This window comes from Manduca sexta, chromosome 28 (assembly GCF_014839805.1).
Source record: "Manduca sexta isolate Smith_Timp_Sample1 chromosome 28, JHU_Msex_v1.0, whole genome shotgun sequence".
Taxonomy (NCBI): domain Eukaryota; kingdom Metazoa; phylum Arthropoda; class Insecta; order Lepidoptera; family Sphingidae; genus Manduca; species Manduca sexta.
This window is the reverse complement of record NC_051142.1, coordinates 17,872,139-17,895,875: the sequence shown is the minus strand read 5'-3', so window position 1 is coordinate 17,895,875 and position 23,737 is coordinate 17,872,139. Positions and strand designations below refer to the sequence as shown.

General features: G+C 40.8%; 1 protein-coding gene across 3 annotated transcripts; it reads right to left on the bottom strand.

Moving 5' to 3' along the window:
- Window positions 1-171: 171 nt before the first annotated feature.
- LOC115447034 (serine/threonine-protein kinase par-1) lies at window positions 172-21,809 on the bottom strand. 3 transcript variants are annotated; one of them, XM_030173927.2, is made up of 22 exons: window positions 21,369-21,809; window positions 12,899-13,015; window positions 12,163-12,226; window positions 11,763-11,917; window positions 11,373-11,504; window positions 10,983-11,229; window positions 10,768-10,910; window positions 10,515-10,617; window positions 10,137-10,186; window positions 9,807-9,926; window positions 9,480-9,593; window positions 9,266-9,340; window positions 9,033-9,174; window positions 8,871-8,962; window positions 8,480-8,571; window positions 8,238-8,331; window positions 7,958-8,039; window positions 5,887-7,422; window positions 4,645-4,751; window positions 4,296-4,383; window positions 4,033-4,181; window positions 172-3,782 (listed from the first exon to the last, which is right to left on the bottom strand). In XM_030173927.2, exons 1-22 carry the CDS (start codon window positions 21,516-21,518, stop codon window positions 2,220-2,222), a joined length of 5,415 nt encoding a protein of 1,804 aa, XP_030029787.2. In that variant the 5' UTR covers window positions 21,519-21,809; the 3' UTR covers window positions 172-2,219. The 3 variants fall into 3 exon arrangements, with proteins under 3 accessions (XP_030029787.2, XP_030029788.2, XP_030029789.2); XM_030173928.2 differs by having other exon boundaries at window positions 2,220-3,782; window positions 9,033-9,171; XM_030173929.2 differs by having other exon boundaries at window positions 2,220-3,782; window positions 10,768-10,889.
- Between the last annotated feature and the right edge of the window lie 1,928 nt (window positions 21,810-23,737).

The window sequence follows — 23,737 nt, the reverse complement described above, 5'->3', positions numbered from 1 at the left end:
CATAGCTCAACAGCGACCTTCTATACCAGCGTTTACTATAGCCTTCTCAATTATATTAGGTAGAAGGGTTGTCTTTTTTCTTTCAGTCTAATCTAAAGGGAGTATTATACGAACATTTTCAATATGCATCTCAAGAAAAATCAAGTAGTGTAGGAAATAAAAGTACACAAATAACATAATTGGAATCGGAATTTATTAAAATAATATTTACAATGATACGTCTCCGTACATGGCGCTAACTCTTATGGCAAATAACTTATCCTACTATATCCTATCTACTTAGCCTATCGTGTGAAGGACAGGGCGTCGCGCTGCGACTGTGCGTTTACTTGCCAGCGTCATCTCTCGACGCGCACGTGAAACTAGTTTACTAAAACGGAACACAGATGTCGCTATCACACGAATAACGATCATTCTACTAAAGAACTTTATAATCTATGGATTTATTGGCCTGTTTGGATTTGGAATACTTTTAAAAATATTTGATTCCGAGATTTCATATTATCTTCTGCCCGCATTTGTTTAACTGATAACTGGATACTTTACATCAGTTGCCTTAGACCTTACGTAACAACTATTTTAGATAAATAAAAGTGTACAAGATTATTTCAGCTACGTCTTAAGAAAAGCCTATAAATAACTTTTCAAGTTTCTTGTTGCGTTTTTTTCTACAGACATTTTCCACAAATTATAAATTTCTTTGTAGAAAAAAAATGTACAATTTGTTATTCTACGTAACGTTGATAACTACCTAACTTTATTTTGAAAATAAATAGTCTGTTAAATAATTGCGGTTTTGGTGCTATAGGTAACTAAATCACATACGCGGGACCTACCTTTTACATATTTTGTTACCCAGCAACCAAATAAGCATTCCAACAGGTCTTAAAGCTGTGCTAAATATTATTTTAATGTGTCAGTTTAAGGCAGCGTCACATGATTGTAACACACAAGTTATTGACACAAAGGTTGTACGCAGTGCCCGCTCTCTTGGCTTGCGAAAATTAAATACAATATTATTATTACACTGAACTAAGAACATTATATTGTTCCTAGGAGAAAGGGTAAACAGACAAGCGGGTCACTTAGTCATTGATTACCACCGTTTATAAGTATTTTAGATTTCAGTTCTCGGCGACACATTTTCATTTCAAAATAAAGTTCGATCATCACGCCATCAACCGCAATATGGAATTTTAATTCTAAAAGAAAATTTCTTTACGGAATAAATAACTCTTCACGCAATATACAAATATGTGCAAAAATTACGGATACAAGATGTACCAAAGTAACCACAACTTCCAAAGCCGGTGCTCAATAACAGCTTTTATTTAAAGCCGTCACTCACATTAACAACTCATATCATCAATTTCACAATAAAACTTTGGATTTATCACTTGAGTGCCGGCTTTAATTTTCAGCTGTCGTGGTTTAAAATCGGAGAATGCTGTAATTACATCGGCACTTTCAATAAAGTATCACAACATTATGTACAATTTGCATTATTTGGATTCAAATCCAAAATTGTGTTCACTATTCAAATCGTGTGACTTTTGTCCACCATCGTGTCCATCTATTGTCTACAAATTAAACCTGTTAAATGAAAGTATCATTGTATTTTTAAGGTACTCGGATGCGAGGTGTCGCTATTTTTGGTTGGTAGCCACATAATTGAGATATTATCCATATCAGATATATTGCACAGAATTAATCAGGCTTACTGTAAAATGATAAGCAAATTATTCTTACAATCAAAATGCATTCAATAATGTATTTGGAAAACAGGTATAGCACTACTGATGGTGTGACAAAAATTACATCAATATTGCGGACAATGTAACAGCGCGGTAGTTTTTATCGATAGTTCAACAAATTCCTCAGAGTCGAACCTAAACATCACAACGACATTGAAGCCGTCACTCGAATTTTAAAACCAAATAATTTTATAAGCGACGTCACAAATTTACAATTTCCATACCTAATATTGCACATTAAGATCACTAATTCGAATCAACTGAGTAGCGGTTCTGACCACTGATACGCGGCTATAACCACTGATGCGCGGCTTTAAAATAAAATAACACAAAAACAGCAGGAATGAAGAAAATCCATTGTTAAAAAATATAAATGCAGGAAACGCCGCGCTAATCAATAGTCCGCTGGCGTTTTTGGAATTATTTGGATGACAGCTGTTAGACATCTGTCACTTTGACAGCCGTCTAAACTGTCAAGCTAGTGATGAGCTGTTCGCAAAGCTTGCCGTACTCCATCTGATCTCCTGAAATCCTTCTCATTTTCAGCCCTTTCTTCTCCATAGCTTTGTTTTCGCACACCACAAGCTCTATCTGGATGCCGCCAGAGTACTCCAAGTTCAAGTATCCAGTTAACTCGTCATCGCCGTCTCTACTGTCGTTGGTCTCTACGAAAATGTTTTGCGGCGGTACTCTACTGTTAATGGCCTCCTTCAGCAGCTCTACAATCCTCGTAGAATCTAACTTCGAACATACTGTGGACAGGGTGACTTCATAGTATTCTTGCACGCAGGATACTTTCTGAGGGCTTAATAATATTGGTATTTTCCGTTCCTCAGGTCTGCAGATTTCCGTCAAGCGCAAATCCATGGTCGACCTCTGTAATTTGTCTATGTCCTCGCTCGGTGGAGTAGTTTCTTCCTCGCATTTTTCTAAACAATGCCTGCTATTGTCCCTGGGAAGGTACATGTCCTCTCCATACTCTCTGACTTCTCCCAAAGTGCCCTGTGCAGAGAATGAAGATCTGGGAGTTTCACCCTTTTCAGAGAAGCTTCCACGACCAAAATCACTCCGTTCAGAGAAGGACGAGCGCCCATAATCACCTCTCTCAGAGAAACTACCTCTGTCAGAGAAGGAGAAGGACCCTCTGTGGTCTGAAAAGCTTCCTCTATTCTCACTAAAGCCTGAACTTATCGATACTATATTGGAATAAATTGACTGTACATTTTGTTCGCAGTTAGGCGATACGTTGGCGGAGTCGTTGCTGAGCGAGTCGTCGCTGAATCCGAGAGACTTGTCGCTGCCCCTCCTCGGGTACTTAAGGTCCTCACTCAAAAATTTAGTTTCTTCGTCTTTGGGTGACTGCATTTCTGTATCTTTAGTCTCGAAAACTTCTTGTGTTTCGGTTTCCTGACTAACTTTTCGTCCAATACCTTTAGTGATAGAGGGTCGGTCATCCAAATCGGACGGCTCCGATATCACGAATTGTGGCAGGGGATATTTCGTATTCTCTAGGCTGTCCATACTGTCCTCCGAGGACGATGCGACCAAAGTGATTTCCGAACCGAGACAATCCGTCAGACTGATCTGTGGATGCGTCGAGACGTAGTTCTGGAAACTTCTGTCCACAAATTTTTCGGTTCCATTCCCTATTTCTTCTTGTATCATGTCTAGCGGTGATCCAGGGTTCGATATAGGAGAGTTGTTCAAAGACCTGTGAGTCACCATGTGGATTTGAGGGTGAACCATCGGGTGCAGTTGAGGATATTGGCCCGTGTCCATATCTACGTTACTTCTAAGGTCTAACGGGGTAGCTGAGGGTTGAGGCGTGCCCCTGGTTATGGAACCCGTGTGGAGGTAGCTGAGGCCTTCGGTGATCTGGTGGAGGGGAGAGCCGGGCCCCGCCGGGGAGGCAGGGCCGGACAGCAGTGTGTAGTTGGTGAGGTTGTGGATCGTCTTCAATAGTTCCTGGGAGATATTCACGTTGGCGGTGAGCGCGTGCAGGTTGATGCCAATCTTCAGCGCCACGTCCTGGAAGAGTCGAGTAACATAGTGCTCTATATTTATATATAAAGGAAAATGTTTGTACCTCAGCTTAAGCACACTGTAGCAACTATGTTGGCATAATTCAAGTTCATAATATAGAATAGTCCAAAAAAATATTTATTGGTTCGAATTTCGCCCAGTGGGTGAGTATTTGTATTATGTACGTGATAATGGTATTGTGTTGTAATAAGTCAAGGGTAAGGATTAGACTATCGCAGAGCATGTATGTGCGCACCTGCGTGAGGAGCAGCGAGGCGCGCAGGTCGCGCGCGGCGGGCGGCGGCAGCGCGCGCTGAGCGGCCGCCAGCACGGCGCGCGCCGCCTCGCCCGACACCAGCCGCAGGTCCAGCGGCCCGCCGCCGCAGCGCGACTGGATCGGCGACCCTGCGCGCAACGATCAGTCTTAAACATTACTGTGTACACATTAAACTATTCTAATGTCATACCTATTATTTTTACTGTTTGTCTATTTTATTTCACAATAATGTATTTACTTACCGGGCACAGAGGCGGCGGGCGTGTGAAGTCTCGCGTCAGCAAGCGGCGGCGACGCACCCGGTACGCATGCGCGGCGCTCCAGACCGCGCTATAAATATTATTATTTTGTTAAAATGATTTAAGTATATCCTATCACTAATTTATTTATGTCACGAGTAACTAACTTTTATTTCACATTTAAATTTGATTTTGAGCAAAAAAGGTGAGTATAAAAAAAAGAGAAAAAGCGCAATATGGCATCGGGAATTCCGATGCGAGGGAATGAGATGGAGTGATATCCCCACTCCGCACACACAACGATACCGCCTGGGATCGAGCGTGCCGAGGGTGCGGTGTAGGGAGTGGTTACCTGCAGCTGCTGGTACTCGAGGCGCGCGGAGGCGAGGTCGTGCGCCTGGCGCGGCGGCGAGCACTCCGCGCGCCGCACCGGCGAGTACCGCTCCGCGTGCTCGCGCGCTGCACACACAACCACACGTGACACCTCACACCTCACACCTCACAACACTACACGACGGTCAAATACTTCATTATATTGCTCTTATGGAGTATCCACGCGGAAACCTTTGAGTCCGATGCGTAATTGTAGAAAATCTTATGAAGTGTTGGTCGATATAGGATTCGAACCCACGCCACGTATAATACTTATAAATTTGTTGACCATTTTTGTCTCCCTCAACGTGGATTAGTTGTACAAGTACCCACAGCAATAAATACCATTAGATGTAGAGCACCAGTAGTCAAATGCTAATGAAACATATACCGCCTTATTCATAGACGTTTTTTATCTAAGGACGGAGTAAAGCTGTGATAACAAGTCTGTTTCTCAGTGCTGACGGCATGGCAGCCTTCGCAGTACGTAGACATAGGCCCGTTGTGATTGGCTAATATTGAGATACAACAATATTAGCCAATCACAACGGCCCTATGTCTGTTCTCAGTGCCGTTGGACACTGAGAAACATACTTGTTATCGCAGCTTTACTCCGTCCTTAGATAAAAAACGTTTATGAATAAGGTGGTAATTTTTTTGTGCTTAACAACTAAAATCATAAGTAGCCAATAGCTTAAACATACACACTTAATGTAATATAGGGCTTGAATTGTTTGAAATAGTGTTTACATATAAATAAGTACACACATCTAATTCACACACACTAACACACAAAAAGCACACACATGCATAACAGTACTTATGAAAAGAAATTAATAGTGCAAAAATAAACTTTGCAATAAGTTAGCTTTAAATAAAAAGTCCCTTACCACCTGGTTTATGGATCCTATTAAAGATAAAGATCTGCTTTTAATTTTCGTACAATTCTTGGAAATGTGTAGTTTTAATATTTAGATTATAGGTTCGTGGTAACTTCCGCAGAACTATAGTTTTAGGATAAAAAACATATTATTCGAAGACGCTTTATCGTTCTTAGTAATTAATGAATCCTTCATGTATCTCTTATCGATTTTACTTTGAAATATTCGAAAGACTGAAATTAAATTAATTACCCTACCTATGAAATAATGAAAAATCCACGGAAAAGACCACAACGTATCTTAAGACTACCCACAACCCCAAAATAATACATCCAACCTACCCATCTCCTGCACAGTCGCTAACATCTGCAATTTCACCCGCTGCGGCCCCGAATACTTGCGTTGCCTGCTGTACTGGCTACCCTGGTAGTTCTGTTGCACTGGGGTACCCGCCGTGATCGACCCGGACTGCGTTTGGGTCCCGAAATTGGTCGGCGGGTACCCTGTGCTAGTAGCGGATGGTTGCGGTCCTTGGTGCATTGGGGTACCACTTGTTATAGAACCGAAATTGCTTTGAGAGTATCCCGTGTTGGTCCCGGATGCTTGTGATACTTGATTCATTGGGGTACCACCAGTGATTGACCCAAAATTTGTTTGAGAGTACCCCGTGTTGGTTCCAGATTGCCCCTGTGTTGGATTCATCGGGGTACCACTGGTTATTGAGCCGTAATTGCCTGACGAATAACCCTGAGTAGTCCCAGACGGTACCTGCGAGCCTTGATTTATTGGAGTACCACTTGTTATTGAGCCGTAATTACTTTGGTTATACCCCATGGTAGCTCCATGTGGTCCCTGATTTCCTTGATTCATTGGCGTACCACTAGTAATCGATCCAAAATTACCTGAAGTGTACCCTGTGTTGGTACCAGACGACCCTTGAGACCCTTGGTTCATAGGAGTGCCGCTGGTAATGGAACCGAAATTCCCTTGGGTGTAAATTGAGTTAGACCCAGATGGTTGTGAAACTTGGTTTGTGATTCCAGATGTAATTGAACCAAAATTGCCTTGAGCGTACCCAGTATTTGTCTCGGATGGTCCCTGTGATCCCTGGTCCATTGGGGTGCCACTGGTTATAGAACCAAAATTACCCGAAGAGTATCCCGTATTGGTCCCAGATGGCCCCTGGGGTGACTGGTTCATAGGGGTACCGCTGGTAATCGAGCCAAAGTTCCCGCTTACATATCCCGTAGAAGAACCACTCGGCAAACATGGGGTACTTTGGACATTTTGTCCCATAAGGCCCCCATTAATAGAGCCATAATTATTGGGGTAACTCTGATTTGTATTAAAAGTAAAACTGCAATCCGTCATGGAGGTACAGTTGCCGTAGTTCCCAAAGTTACCACCGTTGGTCGGGGTTCCCGGGAAGTTGGAGTAACTCGGGCTGTAGTTTTTATTCTCGTAGTTGTTTATTGGCGTGCCGGACACAATAGATCCTTGGTTCTGCACGCAACTCGTTATTGACCCAGTTTGGTTGGCGACCGAACCGTGGCTGGGCGAGAATTGGCCCATTGTGGGGGTGAACGGCGACACCGCTTGAGTGATTGGGGTACCGGACATTATGGACCCTTTGGTCGCCATTACGCTTCCTTGAGGTATAGTTTCCAGCACAGGTTTCATTCCTTTTTGGTTCTGTTGATTGTAACTCGGTGTTCCTGCTGTAATGGAGCCTTGCGTGGGGCTCTGCGGCACGCTCGACGGCGCCGGCCCCGTCGGCGTGGGGGGGCCCTGGTACCCCGTCTGGTACTGTATCGAGGGGGGTAAGTAGTTCCTCTTCATTCTTGCTTCCACTTCCATAACTAACTCGGGACTTATTACTAAAAATGTGTAAAAAAATTAGCAAACTCAAAATAACAAAATGTAATTTCAAAATAAAAAAATAAAAACAATAATGCAAAAACTAGCTAGTCATGCGACAAACTACTGACTGAACATGGTAATGTTTGGAAGTTGTCGCCTTTTATTCCTAAATAGAAATGTTAAGTTTATGTTTACAATTGATCTGATAGTCAAATTATCTATGATGGTTAGGACCATAGGTGTAATATAGTTCAACGTTACCTAAGCTCTCCTCTTCAGGCGTGTTATAAAACTAGCCGGCCAGTTAAATAAATTCAAAATAACTAATTCATAATTATTCGGTACATATTCGGGTTGATCGGAAAGTATTTATAAAGGCCTAATTCAGGAATGTCGAAACTCTATGTCTGTACACTTGACATGAACCAGTATCTTCGAAATAGTCAGTAACTCCGGATTGATCCGATATCAGTCAGCGACATTTCCAAACATTGCCAACAGCACTCAAGCGTGGATGTAACATGTATGTGCACTCGGCGCCGCGGCACTCACCGGGGGGCCGCTCGGTGACGGTGAGCAGCCCGGTCCTGCGCACCCTGATGCTGCCCGTCGAGGAGGGGGTCGAGCTGGGTTGCTGGAAACGGAAGCTTCAATGGTGAGCTCGTGGTGTTTAGTTTAGTATATCCCATAGACAGCACCAACATATGGGCAGCACGAGAGGTAGTACCAGCTTTATCAGACAATGGACGTGATGAAGACTCTCTTTATCGTGAACCCAATGCTTCTGCGCTCGGTGGCCGCAGTATAAATTAGTGTACAATGGTATAGTTACCATCTGCGGCGCGTTGACGGAGACGGCGACGCTGGCGGCGTCCTCCGGCGTGGCCATCGTGTGCCGCTTGCTGCTGCCGCGACTCACCATATACCTACACATCACACACTTTAAACACATCGATGAACTAGTGGAAAGTAATCAACATCTACTGAGACAATTAATGCTTTTTTAACGCCTGTCAAATGAATTATATAGTGATTGATTACTGTTTTTATTTTATAAAGTGGTGTCATAGTTACCTGCACAAATTAGCATTGTACGCGGAGTCATTGCCCTGTTCTTCGGAATGGTCGGGGTCCTCCGGCCGCTGCGAGGAGCCGCTGTCTGACACCTGGTATTGTAATATAGTTATTATATGTTAGGGTTACGAATATCGATACATATACAATTTATCGATATTTATAAAATATTATTTTTAAGTATTTCAAAGATAATATTTAATGTGAATAAGATGCCGTATTGTAGTTTGAAGTGCAATTAGGGCACGTACTCTTACAGATTCGAAATAAGGATATCAGAGCGGTGTCGAACCGCGCACGCAATACAGCCACGCTGCTGAAGCGCATCGGATGTAGTAAGTAAATATAGTTTTACGATACGGTGTGGTGCGGTGTAGTGGTGAGTACTGACGTGGTGGTCGGGCGCGGAGTGGCAGCAGGCGCGCTCGCGGCCGCGCGGCACGTGCGCGCCGCCGTCCGACGCGCGCCGCCCGAACGACGACGCTGCAACACACACACGCGTCACTCTCCCGCGCACCGCTCCCGGCTCGTCGCCACCGCACCGCACACTCACCCTGCGTCTGCATCGCGTGCGGCGGCTTCAGCAGCTGCTGGTCCTTCACGCTGAAGTACCGCGGCGGCTGGTGCTGCACGGCCGGCAGCTTGGCCGCCAGGTTCGTGTTGGGCAGCAGCGACACGTGGGTGCCGGGCTGCTGCTGTGGACCGACGTTATACTATAGTACGACAGGCCCATGGAGTCTGTTAGGCGATGAACGTATATATTCTCTAATGTAAGTGTATACTTACATTGAAGTGCGCGGACACGTACAGCGGCGAGGGTCGCAGGTCCGCCGACACTGCGCACGCGCCGAGCTCGCCGCCCTGCAACACGCAACCACAAATCATTCAGAAAACAGTGTATTAATATTAGTACTACAATAATCCATTTTGTCTTTTGCCCCGAACTGACTAAGTCCAGATAAATGTGTTAATGTAATGATGTTGCGTATATCAGCGGTACCTGCGAGTGCCTGCAGTCGCCGGGCCCGACGGTGTGTCGGCGCAGCGCGGGCGGGTCGGCGGGCGCGGGCGCGGCGCGGCGCTCCTCGCTGTAGGGCGCCACGCACTCGTCGAACTGGACACAGGGCGCATCGTCAACAACGCACTATTCACTCTGAAGCTAGACACTTTTCAATTTTAGAAATACTATTATTTTATAATATGTTCTACTCATAAGGATAAACACAAATCATAAATTGTAATAACAATGTTCCATAGACTCTAACGAGATTCCTAGAAGCACAACCCTAAAAGCTATTGGCTGATACTTCTGATCTATCGAGGGTACCTTCTCGAGGTCGTCGGGTGCTATGGTGAGGTAGTCCTGCGTCGCGCCGGGGGTAGGCAGGGAGACCAGACTCTCTGACCAACTACTCTCCTCCGCCTCCATCTGCTCCTCGTCTGAGCTCTAGAAATATACGAAAATAATTTACTATTAGTATAAAAGGCCCCTTAAAATCATGTTACGAATGAAATTGTAAAAACAGCAAAATTATAAAACGACAAGAAGGTAGTGAGGAGATTGCATGGTAAAATTATAATTTAATAATTTAAAAAATCAGCATGAACTAATAATTATAATTCGTAGTCATATTCGTAGTTGAATTGTTCTACTGACCTTACAACTAGTGAGATCCAATGGTTGTCCCGTAGTGCCGTCCAGGGAATCTGCAATACAACTACATTCAAATCGATTGTTTATACTCCACAGCTAAGTTAAAATCATATTTTGCAAAACATCATGTTAAACAATATATCACTTCCATTCCTTAGTGTTTTGCAAAAGAGACATAATATACCAACATATTTTTCTTTGGAATTATAGAAGTTAAGATCATGGGAAATCTGTGTTGCTCATAAACACCCACAATAACAAATAGAAAAGTCTATGTGTAACCACCACCAATAAGAATAGACTTTTAAATAACAGAAGTGGAGAAGTCTGCGTTATGATGAGTGTTTCCTCCCGCAGCCCGACCCTCCCCCCTGCACTCACCCCTATGCTGCAGGCTGTTCCTGGCGCTGGTCCGCTGCTCGATTTTGTCCATCAGCAAATGGTAGATGGCGGAGATGTGGTCGAACCGCTCCTCCTGTACCGACTGCAAACACAGTTTAATAAACATTAGTGAAATCGCTTTGCGAATAATTCAATTTATTAAAATATAAATTTTTATTTAACTTAATTTACAAAGTAAAAAGAACAGGTGTGTGAATAAAATTATTATATATTTTTTTATGTGTACACGTACCTGCAGGACGGTTTCCTTAGTGAGTCCGGGCAGCGTGAGCATCTGCGCGGTGACTACGTCCGCCGCCGCCGCGTCTGCGCGCGTCGCGTCCGCGTGGCACGCGCACCACCCGCGGGACGGCTCTGCGCCCACACCGACATTGTCTTTATACAATTGTACTTGAGTTTGCGTTTGTGATTGTGTGTGTGTGTGCGTGTGTCTGTGTGCATGCTCACCCCGGTCGCCGGGTCCGGGCCCGGGCTGGTGCTGCGCGAGCCAGCGGTGGCGCGCGACGCCGCGCAGCGACAGGCGCCGCTCGGGCTCCACGACCAGCATGTGGCGGATGAGGTTCTCGCAGTCTTGGGACATGAAGTACGGGATGCGGAACTTGCCGCTGAGCACGACGCTGCGCAGCGAGTGCAGCGTGCCGCCGTCGAACGGCAGCGCGCCGCACACCAGCACGTACAGCACCACGCCCAGCGACTGCAGGCCACGATTGTTACGATCATGAATACTGGTCATCAGTTCCTGATAATCCTATTTTTTTCTAACTGATTGTCGGCTACATAGCTTGTTACAAGATACTATAAACGTATGCGGATTTTAAAACTTGAATAAGTGCATACCCATATATCAGCTCGTGGCCCATCGTAGTGCCTGCCCTCGAAGAGCTCCGGCGCCGCGTACGGGGGGCTGCCGCACCACGTGGACAGCGGCGAGCCGGCCCTGTACTCGTTACTGAACCCGAAATCTGCCAACTGACAACAAAAGTTTAGCGTTTAGTAGTTTTGGAATACAGAAATGGCCATCAAAACTTAAGCACATATAGATTGTCAGAAAACAATTAGATATTGAGATTTCATATTTTTTTTTATCGCCAAATGGTTTTGCAAAAGGTATTTTTAATTTAGGGAAAGCTGGTAAATAATATCACATCTTGGCGTGTTGAATAAGTAGAGGGAAAGGAGGGGTTTCGTAATGGTACGTAATTCCCCCTTGGTTATTTGCTGTCCCACCTTAATGTTCATATTCTTGTCGAGCAGTAAGTTCTCGGCCTTGAGGTCTCTGTGGACCACTCCGTTAGCGTGGCAGTACCCGACCGCCGCCACCATCTGTGCGAACGCGCGCGCCGCTTCCGGTTCCGACATGCGGCCTTTTGATACGAGGTGATCTGAAATGTATACAAACATGTTCAGTCTTAATATTTACTTAATGGTATACTGGCAGCGTATATGGGCTATAGATTGAAAGACTTTAGTTACTATAGCTAGGTGGAGTAACAGTATATTGATTTTTCTACACTATTTCCCAATATGAGTATCAATAATTACATGGAACTCATCCTGCACATACGTAAATAAACTGCACCTATTCCAGACCGGCGTTTAGAGTAAGTACAGAAATGTTTCTGCTTACCAAATATTTCACCGTTGGGCGCGTACTCTGTGACTAAGTATATCGTGTGACTGCTCTCCATGACCTGCGAATATGAGTTTTTTTTTTATTGTTTTAAATGACGAGACGAGCTTGCCGTTCACCTGATGGTAAGCGATACGACCGCCCATAAACGGGAGCAACAAGTTTGGTATTCCACTGCGCTCGCCATCTTGTGACATGAGATGATAAGTCTTGTTATGTCCCGTAGGTACACTGGCTACAATGTTCTTAAAAACCGGTACACAACAATGACTACACACTGCTACTTGGCGACAAAAATAGACGTTGCGAACTCTTAAATATGAGAAGCTAAATGTGACCAGTAAATTTTGAATTAATTTATTGACTTTATGTGGCAGTTCGGCTTGACAATGAATCTGATAAAAATTACAGGAGAAGCATTATGCGCCTTGGATGCTTCAGTCTTACCAGGGGCCTTATTCTCTATCTCGCACGTTATTATAACAGTGCGTAACAAGCACGTAACACAACGCATCGTGTTTAGGACTATAGAAATTTGGCTTACAGAATACCATTCCACGCACATTTCTCGAAGATAACATGACACGGCCGCGTTACGCGTTCACACTACCATACAGAATAAGGGCCCAGATCCGTTATCAGTCAACATCTTTACACGGTTCAATTGCGATAATTTGTTTTAATGCTGGGAAACCAACTAGTCCAATAAATTCCGGTCGCCCAATATGCTCACCTGGTATAACCTGACTATGTGTGGATGCCTCAGTCTCTTCATGATAGCTATTTCTCTGAAGGTTTTCTTTAAATTGTCTTCATCTAACCGTGATTTGTCTATTATTTTTATTGCAACCTGAAATGTAATAAAAAACACTTGAATTATAACATGCAGTGATGGAAAGACTGCCGAAATGATAGTCGCAGGTTTGATTCCATCGCCAGGATGCGCAATACTTATGTTAAATGCCTCTATAATTATAACTGCGAGAAAATATCGCTTAGAACGCTTGAGACCTTTCATTAACATTTTCAGCTTTTTTTATATTACGACATAATATTGTTGTAGTTTGTTTTATCGAGCACGTTTATTTCCGCGTTCCGAAGGGTAAGCGAGTGCAATTTATCTTATGCATTAATATCTATCACAATTTTGGACCTCCGCTTTGCCAAAGACGTCACGTGTGCAAATGTCGACACGAGTTGGAGTGATAACACGTATCAGATAACCAAATCTGATGAACGACGTACGATAAAACAATTGATGATATGGGCGAATGTATTTATCCTCATCATTGTTTACCACTTTATTAAAATAAGTTTCAGTATTGGTGGTAAGGTCCCCGCACATCACCTTTACTACAATTTGCACAAAATATGAAGCTACTATAATTGGCTTAAAGTTAATTATTCATATTATTATTGTGTTAAGAATAGACATAGTTCGTAAGTATGCATTGTATACATATATCAAAGTACACGTTATGTCAAACGGATTGAATCTGTTTTTCAATACGTTAAATGTCAAGGCCAGGTCTATATTAATGAGAGAGTCGTTAAATATTTTGTCAGGCAGAATTGCCAACTGCCAGATTTATGGCAACTTTTCTTGACGTACTAGAGATACTATAGCGGGTCCTTAGGGCCCCACCTATTATTTCTCTAAAAAGACCAGCCTATATATTGGTAGTAGCACAGCGAGCGAGCCCCGCGCACCCTGTATAATGTACACGCGCGGCCGTCCTTGACCCCGCGGAGGTCACGCGCCGACCTCGCATGTACCGTCTGCGTTCGTGACCTATATACTGGTGACCATCGAGGACGGAGGCCAGGCTACACCTACCCACTGGTGAGCATACCATCCGTCTAGACTTCGCCTGCCAGAAATAATACGATCTGTGTCCAACTAAAAGAATTTTATAGAATTCTTAAAAACATTAATTAGGTTTTCATTACATAGAAACAACTTTTCCGTTTTCAATCAATCTTTGAGATTTCGGATAAAAAGAAATAGGTAATCTATTTGATAAAATTCTTAAGATTGACACGCAGCCTATACACAGCGTAAACCAGTTGGTCTAGAAGCGTGAATGCACACGAATTTAAGATACGAAAGTACTTAGAGAGGATTTAGTTAATACATCGCTGAAGTGATGAAATGTTAAAGTTAAAGTGTTTTATTTTTCAGAACTACGGAACGGGAAATACCACAGAAATCGTGGTTGATTTCCCGACAAATAAAATGGCAGCAGGCTAGGGCTTTTCGTCGTAAATCTACCAAACTACAAAACGAACAATATCTAATACGGGACAGAAACACACCACATATTTAATCCAGCAGATAGGCCTTATTTTACGGCAATGGCACATCAAACTATCTGATCTGGGGCAGGGATACCATCAACTATGAATATATTTCTGCATTCGACTACCCCTTTGTAACACCAACGTCAGTAAGATTCCTATAATTTCTAAAGTAAATACCATACCAAGGAACGTTGTAGGTAAAAACTATCCACCACTGTTAAAAAGCGATAAAAAAACTCAAGACCATTCTAGCAAAAACAGTGGAAAAACATTGATACGACAAGGCCATGGCAAGGCGGTTCGTTGACTCTTCACAGAGAAAGTGGGATTTAACTATTTTTTATCCTGACACGGCAAAAGATTACAATCGACCTTGTTAAGTACGTATAGTGTAATCCCAATATCGACTTACAAGGTCCAATGCCAGTGTATCGGCCTGTCCTACGAGATATTTAATTACCCAGTAATTATTGAGTTCTATGTCCTTCGTACCGAACGATACTCAATGCTACACGGTATCAAATATTGTATAGGGTCCCTACTCCCCAGTATCAGCGCTAACTTAGGGCTTGTTCGCATCGATTATGACATTAGTCCTGTATGGCGATATGACGGGGCGCGTATACAATGCAATTAAAATGATTCGAAGGTATTGCGATCAATGAAAATTAAACGCGATACAAACGCGCCTGAGTAGCGCTGTTGCACCTCTTTTTGCTGCAAATCGTTCATATGAACGTAGTTTAGTCGCAATAAATCCGCACGACTGTATCGATGTAATACATAGAAGCATCGTGGCTCTATTTCGCGGAGGAGAGAGGGAAGTTAGCGCATGTTCAAAGCGATGCAAACGCGCGTTCACTGCACGATTATATGTCTCACAAGTTAAATGTTAAACATTTGAACGATATAAAAGATCTTGTTGTATATGAGTTTTATGTGCTTGAAGCGCGACTTCAGCGTTTTTAAAACCGTATTAAATGTTGATACGTCGTACCCATTATACTACAAGCAAGGGTTATTTGATAGCATCACTGTTAAAACGGTCGTCAGGCAAGTTAAACTTCTCTTGGCTTCTACAAGTTAGTATTTGTCGGGATTCGGCCGCCTTTGAAGTATGTTGTTGGCATGTTAACATAAAAAACTTATTACTGATATTGTATTCAGTACGGTGGATGAGAGGTGTCACTAGGGGTTGACAGAGACGTAGTGTGCATCGATTGTACTACAGTACGTTGGAGCCAGTAGTAGTCAGTGGGACTGCGTATCTCTAGGCCTAACTTCTGTCTCGCACTTATAGGTACAGTATCATACTTTTTTTCCGTTTTTCATCAGGTCCAGTGGTGCATGCCCTTTCAGATTTCAACCAAATTTTCTTGGAATTTATTTATATTTTTTAAGCATTATTTATTAAAATTCTAAATGCGAAAGCGCTCGTGAGTTTGTTATTTCAAGCAGCAATAGAGCTTTTTTTACAAAGACATACTTTCGAACGCTAGCGTAGGTTAGCTGGCATTGCCATACTTTTCGAGTCGGAAAATTCATAGTTTCTATTATTTTTTCCGGAAAGCTTAAGTAGAATATTTTATTTATTAATAGGTTTATAAAAGAAGTTATTTTCCATAACAAAATGAAGGCTAAGGGAAATTTCCCGGTGTGGCGACTAATAAAAACATCCGCCGCCGCGGTGTTGCCAATGACAATATTGACAACTGAAATACCACTTTGAGTTCGCCAATTTATTCTCAGATCTGTTTTTGTCACATGTACGAGATTATTTATTAATAATAAATACATCCGATAGACTCATAGACCCATAATTATAAATTTAATTAGTTATTGATGGACCTATTCAGTGTTTAGTTTTGAGCTAACGGATCACATGATGAATGGCAATAATAGCTTCCAGAACCTGTATTTATAAACCACAATGCTATATGAAATGGGTTATTTACCTAGTAATAAAACTAAAGGCACGGCAACCCCATAAACTTATGCACTACTTGGAAAATAGACAAAACAATAGTACCAATGTACTGGTATCGAGAGTAGTATATGACGGAGACCTTCCCGGTACTACATCTACAATTATCATCTGTACTTATATTATGCAATTGTAGTATCTCTAAAAATCCCTAGAACATGAGTTCAGAGAATCTGAAAATTCTCTCACTAATAAGAAGTTACGTTATAATTTATACCTGAGGATTATGGAGTTAGTATTTTTATCCCGGGAACGGAATTGTACGCGAAGCCGCGACCGGAACTTAGTTTGGTATAATTACTAAACCCAACAACAAACACACAGCACAGCGTATATATAGATACAGTATAAGGAAACGTTGGTAAGGTCACGCTAAGTAAAGGCACGTGGTGCACGAAATTTTTCAGTGTTCTCATATTAGGACAAAAACTATCGCAACTTTCAATAGATGACTAATGTGCTACGACATTTTTGTTTTCTTATATAGAGGTATCATTGCCTTACGGGAAAGAGAAATAATTAGGACCTTTTGTAAATTTACAGATGATTATTTTAGTTTTATTTTGGCACAACCATAACTACTTGAATTTTAAACATCAATTGATTATTCCACGTATAACAACAATAAACAAGGAGTTCCTTCCCTCAAATATCGCCTGAGATACACCGAGCCATGTTTTATATGGATATACGCAAAATATTTATAAGTTATTTTTTCTAAGGATTTATATAGCTTGTTGTGTAATCTCAGACCATTTAACCAAAGTGTTAATATTTACGCTTGACATTGATAATATAAAAAAAAAGTATGCTAACATTGGTAAGTTATAAGTGTTATGAGGAGCCACAAAGGTTTTATGACGCGGACAGTGGAGAAGGGGGCCAATCCGCTTTTCTTACTACAACACAAGTACGTTTTGTGTCCTGTCGTTGGCATCGCCCACGAAGAACTTTTCTAAATCCGCCCTCCTCATTTACTGTCCTCAATCATTTTTCTGGTCAAAAACAGTTCATCAACTTTTACTGCAGAGGATTTAAAAGTTACAAGTCAAGAAAATGGACATGTATAAAAATTACAAATGAGGCAAATAACAATGGCCTGGCGAGAATTGGAAATTTGAATGAAGTAAGTACCAAGACAAAACTCAGTCAGTCGGTGGACCGTAAACTCAGCCCACGGAATCTACGTCATGTGGGTTTTCATTGTTAAATACAGGGGTTAGCGGTGAATGGAAACTTGGTATGACAACCTGATTTTTTTATTTCTTTGTGGGAATTTCAAATGTGAAGTGTACCAACTAGTGATGTAATAAATATTGCATTCTTTTATATTTGCGAATACCGAATATTCGTGACATTGCTAGAAGGTACCAACCCGCATTAGGGCAAAATAATTGTCGAAATATCTGTCTACTTAATAAAAGCCAGTGGCTAGCAACAGTAGTAATACGGGATATTAAATATGAAGCAACTTGCAGTAGGGAGTTGTGCTACGTTTTCCCCAAGACCACCGAGATGACATCACTGTGCTAAATGTAGCCAACTTTGACTTTATCTAAACACATGTAATATAGGGGAATAAAACAGTAGCTAGAATTCATTTGTTAGCATAAAACCGGTTGAAGGGATTTTGTTGCGGTTTCAATGTTATACAGGAACTCCAGCAATCTTAAAACAATTCTAGTAATATGTACGGAGGCGAATAGAAGTAAATTGTGGTCGGAGTAGCGGCGCATCCATGTGCTAATAAAAGTAAATATTGATGATGCTTATTTACACCCGTTTGGTTAATTGTCAATAATCAGAGTGCAAAACGGATAGACGTTGTGTTGAAGCCCAGGCCAAACCGTGTCCTTCCATCGGAACAAATTGCCGCCGGACCTATTTAGATGATTTTCGCACAAGGCACAGGTGTATGTTCAATGTGTGTTTAATAATGAGGGTCATCTCTAAAACTACTACAAAGATTCTAAAACTGTATTAATATAAAACTGCTCATACGCATTGAGGAACAGGCTTTTTTAACTTGATAATTTTTATTCCGGAAAATGTCACATTTCGGAGGCGCGAGCAAACTTTGCTGATATACAAGACACTTGTGCCATAGTATGAAACTAGTTTATACAGGTACATTTTATAAGAATATTAACAACGGTTTATGGCTGGTGCTGAGTTAAAATTAAACCCTGAGTTAAAAAAAAATCTAAAATTTTTTGTGGTACTGTAGGTAGAGAAAGAATTTTCTGATCCGTCAGTTGTTTCAAAAACTAGTGCTTTCAAGCAAAGAATAATATTCTTCATCATTTAAACCACGAAAAAAGGAGGTTCCCAATTTGTTGTAAAATATTGTTAGATTTGCTGACGTGAATATCACACAAATCTTAGAGAAATGAGATTGATTATTGAATCTTATTTGCTACTATGATAATTAAAAGTTGTAAAACACAACTGATTCATTTTAACACCCATCAATGCAACTCCTGTAAGCCATGTTATCAGTGGCACACATTTCTGTAACTAATCAACTCAACTGAGCTTAGTACAGTTTTACCCTCCATCAAATTAATAAGGTAACATTATAGATGTGGGATAGCAAGTACTACAATCATTTGAATGCAGGTCTTTACATATCACCCTGCGTCCCAGGCAAAGAAACCAGAGCTATAACTATTGCTCCCATGGTTTGTTAAATGGTTTACTGTATAATGTAAGATCTGCGAGATATTATTCTATGAGAAGTAATTCCAACATTGGCTTATGTGTTTTGAGGCAGATATATGTTTTTTTTTTTCAGTATCTGTATTCAGTATTTCCCAAACTTTAAAAAGAATATTGGGTGAAGCTGAATATTATAATGTATCAAGTGACTGGGGCCATTAGCGAGACAGCCACTGATAGACTAGGAAAGTAATTAAAGTGATTGTTAAAACAGCTCTCCTCGTAGAAAATTAAGTATTAAAAATGACAGCCAAAAAGTGAGTGCAAGATCTGGGAGATTCGTTAGGCGTGTCACAGTCCATGCAACAGGAACTTTTATTATATTAGCTGTAGTTTGAACAGACTAATTTTCACAATTAATGTGTAGTCTAATTCAGTTCAGTTCAGTTCTAATTCAATTTTTTTTTTCTAAAATATATTTGAGTGCATTATGCTGCTTCTTATGTTGGGAGCACACTTGAGGCAATCACTTGTGTATTTATGGAGTAGGTCTACCAGGCACTGTATGCAATTTTATGAGCATAATTTTCTCCCCTTCATATTTTCGTATAGCCAAAATGGTTAGTAAAAGTAAAGACATATATGCATGGAATAGTCACACATACTTCTGACTTCCCTACTACTGAATGTAGGGCTCCCTGAAAGGGCAGCGCCCATCACAGTTTTTTGATAGTAACAAATTTGACACCCACGGCTAAAACGGTTAAGCAATTATAAAGACTAATTTAAACAAGTTACCTATTAAGTTTTTAACAGTTAGAATTTTTATTTAAAAATGAGTTAATTTTAAATGGCAATCAATTGATAATTTTAGAAATAAAGGTATCTACTGTTTACATGCAGTTTGTATTCCTGAATATGAAATAGCGTTATAATGGGACTTTTATAATTTCATACACTTTGTACACAAGATTTGTTCTAACTTAAAAATATGAGTACCTCCTTTGTATGCAATTCATTCCATACATAGATTCATCTACTGGTGCTTTGATAATATTGACTTAAAACTACTACCAAATGTTACAGTGGAATTGTTTAGAACTATATGGTAATCAAAACCCACAATATTGGTATGTCTTTATGTGTCATATTGTTTCATATTTGATGTGTGATATTGGGAATAATAAACATGCTAAAAGTTTATAACACTACACATGTTAGCAAAACTAGTGAGTAGGCACCCCAGAGCCAGTGCTCTGGTGGAGAGCAAGGGCTCCCTAGTTTTAGTCTTTACATCTAATTTGGTCTAAGTATATGTTTGTTTCTTGTTCATTTTTTGAAGCACTCTATTTCAAAAAGTATAGTGTGAAATTGGTCCTTAGGTAATTCTCAACTGATTTTGGACAAGTTTTTGATAAGTTTTGGATCTAGATATGTTAAGTTTTGTTGTCTAGATCTCATTAGGAGCATATGATAATGATATTAAAAACATTTCTTTCTAATATTGAAAATTCACACAGCATATCAAGTGCCATGAATTAATAACATCTCAAGTTTCAAAAAAACTTGGCGTTTTCGAGAAAGATTCTCATAAGAAAATGGATGTACCTAATAATTGAATGTGCAAATATTATGTCTCTGTCACTACGTATCATGTCAGAGAGGGACAAAAGAATTAATATAGGAAGTAAATAGTTAACAGAAGATGATAACACAAATAGTATGTTAGCTGTAATTGGCAACGCGAGGCACTGAATAAAAAAATACAATTGAAAATAATTGTTGCGAAAACTCAGTCCGGCGAGGTCACGGGCGGGAACCCGTCAGCGCCCTCAAAAAACAACAAACAAGAGATGGATTTTACATTTTTTAAATTTCATAAATTTTTACCAAACTTATTATCCGACCGAGTGTCGTAGGCACCGACGCATACGCACCCGTCCCGTAAACAATGTAACATCAAACTTGTCGCGTTTAATGTTATTTTTTTTCCACCAAACACGTTTTCGCCCCTCATCCATCAGGCTGTAACATCAAAACGAGTTCTTTGTAGTGCCGTGTGTGGCGGAGGCGAGAACCCATCAACTCGGGACCTGGCAATGGAAAAAAACCGCGGCCACAGCGGCATGATAAACAAACTATTGGATCACAGCAGCACACAGCACTCGCACGGCGCACCGTGTCGCGTAGTAGAAGGATAATGCGCGTATAAAACACAAAAAGCACAGTATTTCACGGCGGAACGAACTTAGGTACGCACCTTACTTTTAGTAATAACATGTGTGGCCAGTTTCACTACGGCAAAGTTTCCCGTGCCTATGGTCTTTTCCAGCTCGTAGTTTCCCACGCACACGAGCTGGTCTATCGGGAAGTGTTTACTTTTGTGCGGTGGATTGATATTGCTGGCCATTTTCGTGAAAAACGCGTGAAAACCAGCTCGAACTCACGGCTCGACGAGCGATTTTCGTCCACTGCGGCTAGTTCGAGCTGCCAGCCGCTGCGGCGCTAGTGTCTCTCACGTCATTCGCCTCGGGAAGTTCATGTGCGTCCTTCGATGTTTCATTAACAAACGTAATTTTATAATTAACTAATATTTTATTCGCACGCTTTTAGCGCACACAAAACACACCCGACTCGTTAGATAATTGATTTGGTAGCTGCAACGATGTTTTTTTAATGTTTGTGGCGGCGCTTATCAGTAATTCTCTTATCAATACCTAGGGGTACAGTTGAACATCACTGGGCTGTGAAAAAAAGAACTCGATTCACAACCTTTACGCGACATGTGCCGTCTCTGTCAATGCCATTCATTTGTGATGCGATAGAATGAGACGGGGAGAGCGATCTCCGTCAAGCGGCTGGTGGAGTGACGTCAGCGGTGACGGCTGACGTCACACGCGGCAATTTCAAACCGACTGGGTGAGGGGTGGGTACGTCAGTGAAAAATATCGATTTGTGCTAACCCATCGTGCCGACGTGAATGTTCCACCGCTTTTTGTTTTAGTAATCCCTTATACACTTCTTTGTCCTGCTTATAAAAATCCTTGATAACCAATTACCGACAAATCCATCTATAGTTAAAAACAAAATAAATTTAACGAATATTTCTTTGAAACCTGCAATAAAAATATCTTATTAGAACATGTAATACCTTTACATCAACATCAGTGAATATCTTATATATATTTTATAAGAATTCATTAAAAGATACCATAAAATTGATTGAAGACAGTTTTTGTCTATGCTGAGTGCGCAATACATAATAACAATGGGTCGGGTTTTAACAATCGCTAGAGATCTGATCAATCATAACCAGCATCACAATGATAAGATGGCGTTTCATTCATGCACTATTCAATTTTATCTCCATTGTTGAGTCTTTATTGATTAAATGAAAGCGAATTGCGGACGTTAATGCCACCTGAAGCGAAGAATTCTAAACTTGTGTTATGTAGCTACAGCATAATTTCAACTGAATTTCTATAGATGGCGTTATTATTATTGTTTTGTTGTAGGGGCGGCTGTCAGCTGATAGTGTAGGTCAAAGTATGAACAAATAATTTTGCTATTTGATACTAGATGGTGCTAGTATATTATTATAGTATAGTATAGTATTTACACTGATTCAAGTTATCAGCATGAAATGTATCAATGTGCGTACCTACAAGCATATCAGTATTATCTTTTAGGAAATAAATTAAATAAAAAAAAATTGTTTGCACAATATCTGAACAAGAAATGCACTTTAATACGATAAAATAAAATTTACTTGTGAAACAGGCTTCAAATGTTAATATTGTAGTTTAACTATATTATTGTATATGATAAGAAACAGATGGTTTTTCTCTTTAATTCATGGTGTAAGGAACCTAATGATGAATGTTTTTTTTTACCGTTAATTACTATGGCCGGAAAAATAGAATAAACCGACGCAACAATAGCAAAGTTTGGGAAATGGGCAAGCAAGGTATTTAGTGAATTTTATTTTGTTAATTATTAAATAATGGTGGCCTGATGAAACCGATCAGGAGCGGTGGGTGTTGGGGTTCGGTTGTGATGGGACAGCTTGTGAGGAGTGCAGACCTCACGTAACTAGGGTATCTAAAATAAAAATCATACATCTATGCATTTGTAAGTTTTTTTTTAATTTATTGAAATAACAATGACAGACAATAAATAGTCCGGTGTGACGAAAGATTTAAATTACCTAACACATTCTTCCTGCAACCATTAGTACAAAGTCCCAATGCTCTAACTTATAGGAACTCAGCATTGTATTACTCTCTAACAGGAAAAATGTATTAACAAACATAGCAGACATGAACCGACCAACAAGATACAACTCCAGTCGGTCGCCAAACTACGGCCGGGTAAAAATTCGACATTTATGGAATCAAACAACACAAACGATGGCTGCAACATTCGTCACACACGTTCAACATAATTCAAACTATCGATCAAACTGCAACAATATTATAAATAAAAAAAATGCATATATTCACAAGTAAGTCATCGCACGAGGTTTCCAAATAAATTATTAGAAAAGTTAAAGATTAATGTTAAAATAAATACGAAAACATTGAGAAGAAAAACGTAATATTTAAATAAAAAACAGCGACCAAACTTCAT

Excerpts from the sequence above, each read along its gene's own strand:
- LOC115447034 (XM_030173927.2), bottom strand. The coding sequence starts at position 21,518 with ATGGCCAGCAATATCAATCCACCGCACAAAAGTAAACACTTCCCGATA. Across the intron at positions 9,341-9,479 it reads GCGACTGCAGGCACTCGCAG|GGCGGCGAGCTCGGCGCGTG; the intron begins GTACCGCTGATA and ends TGCGTGTTGCAG. Across the intron at positions 8,963-9,032 it reads GCACGCGATGCAGACGCAGG|CGTCGTCGTTCGGGCGGCGC; the intron begins GTGAGTGTGCGG and ends TGTGTGTTGCAG.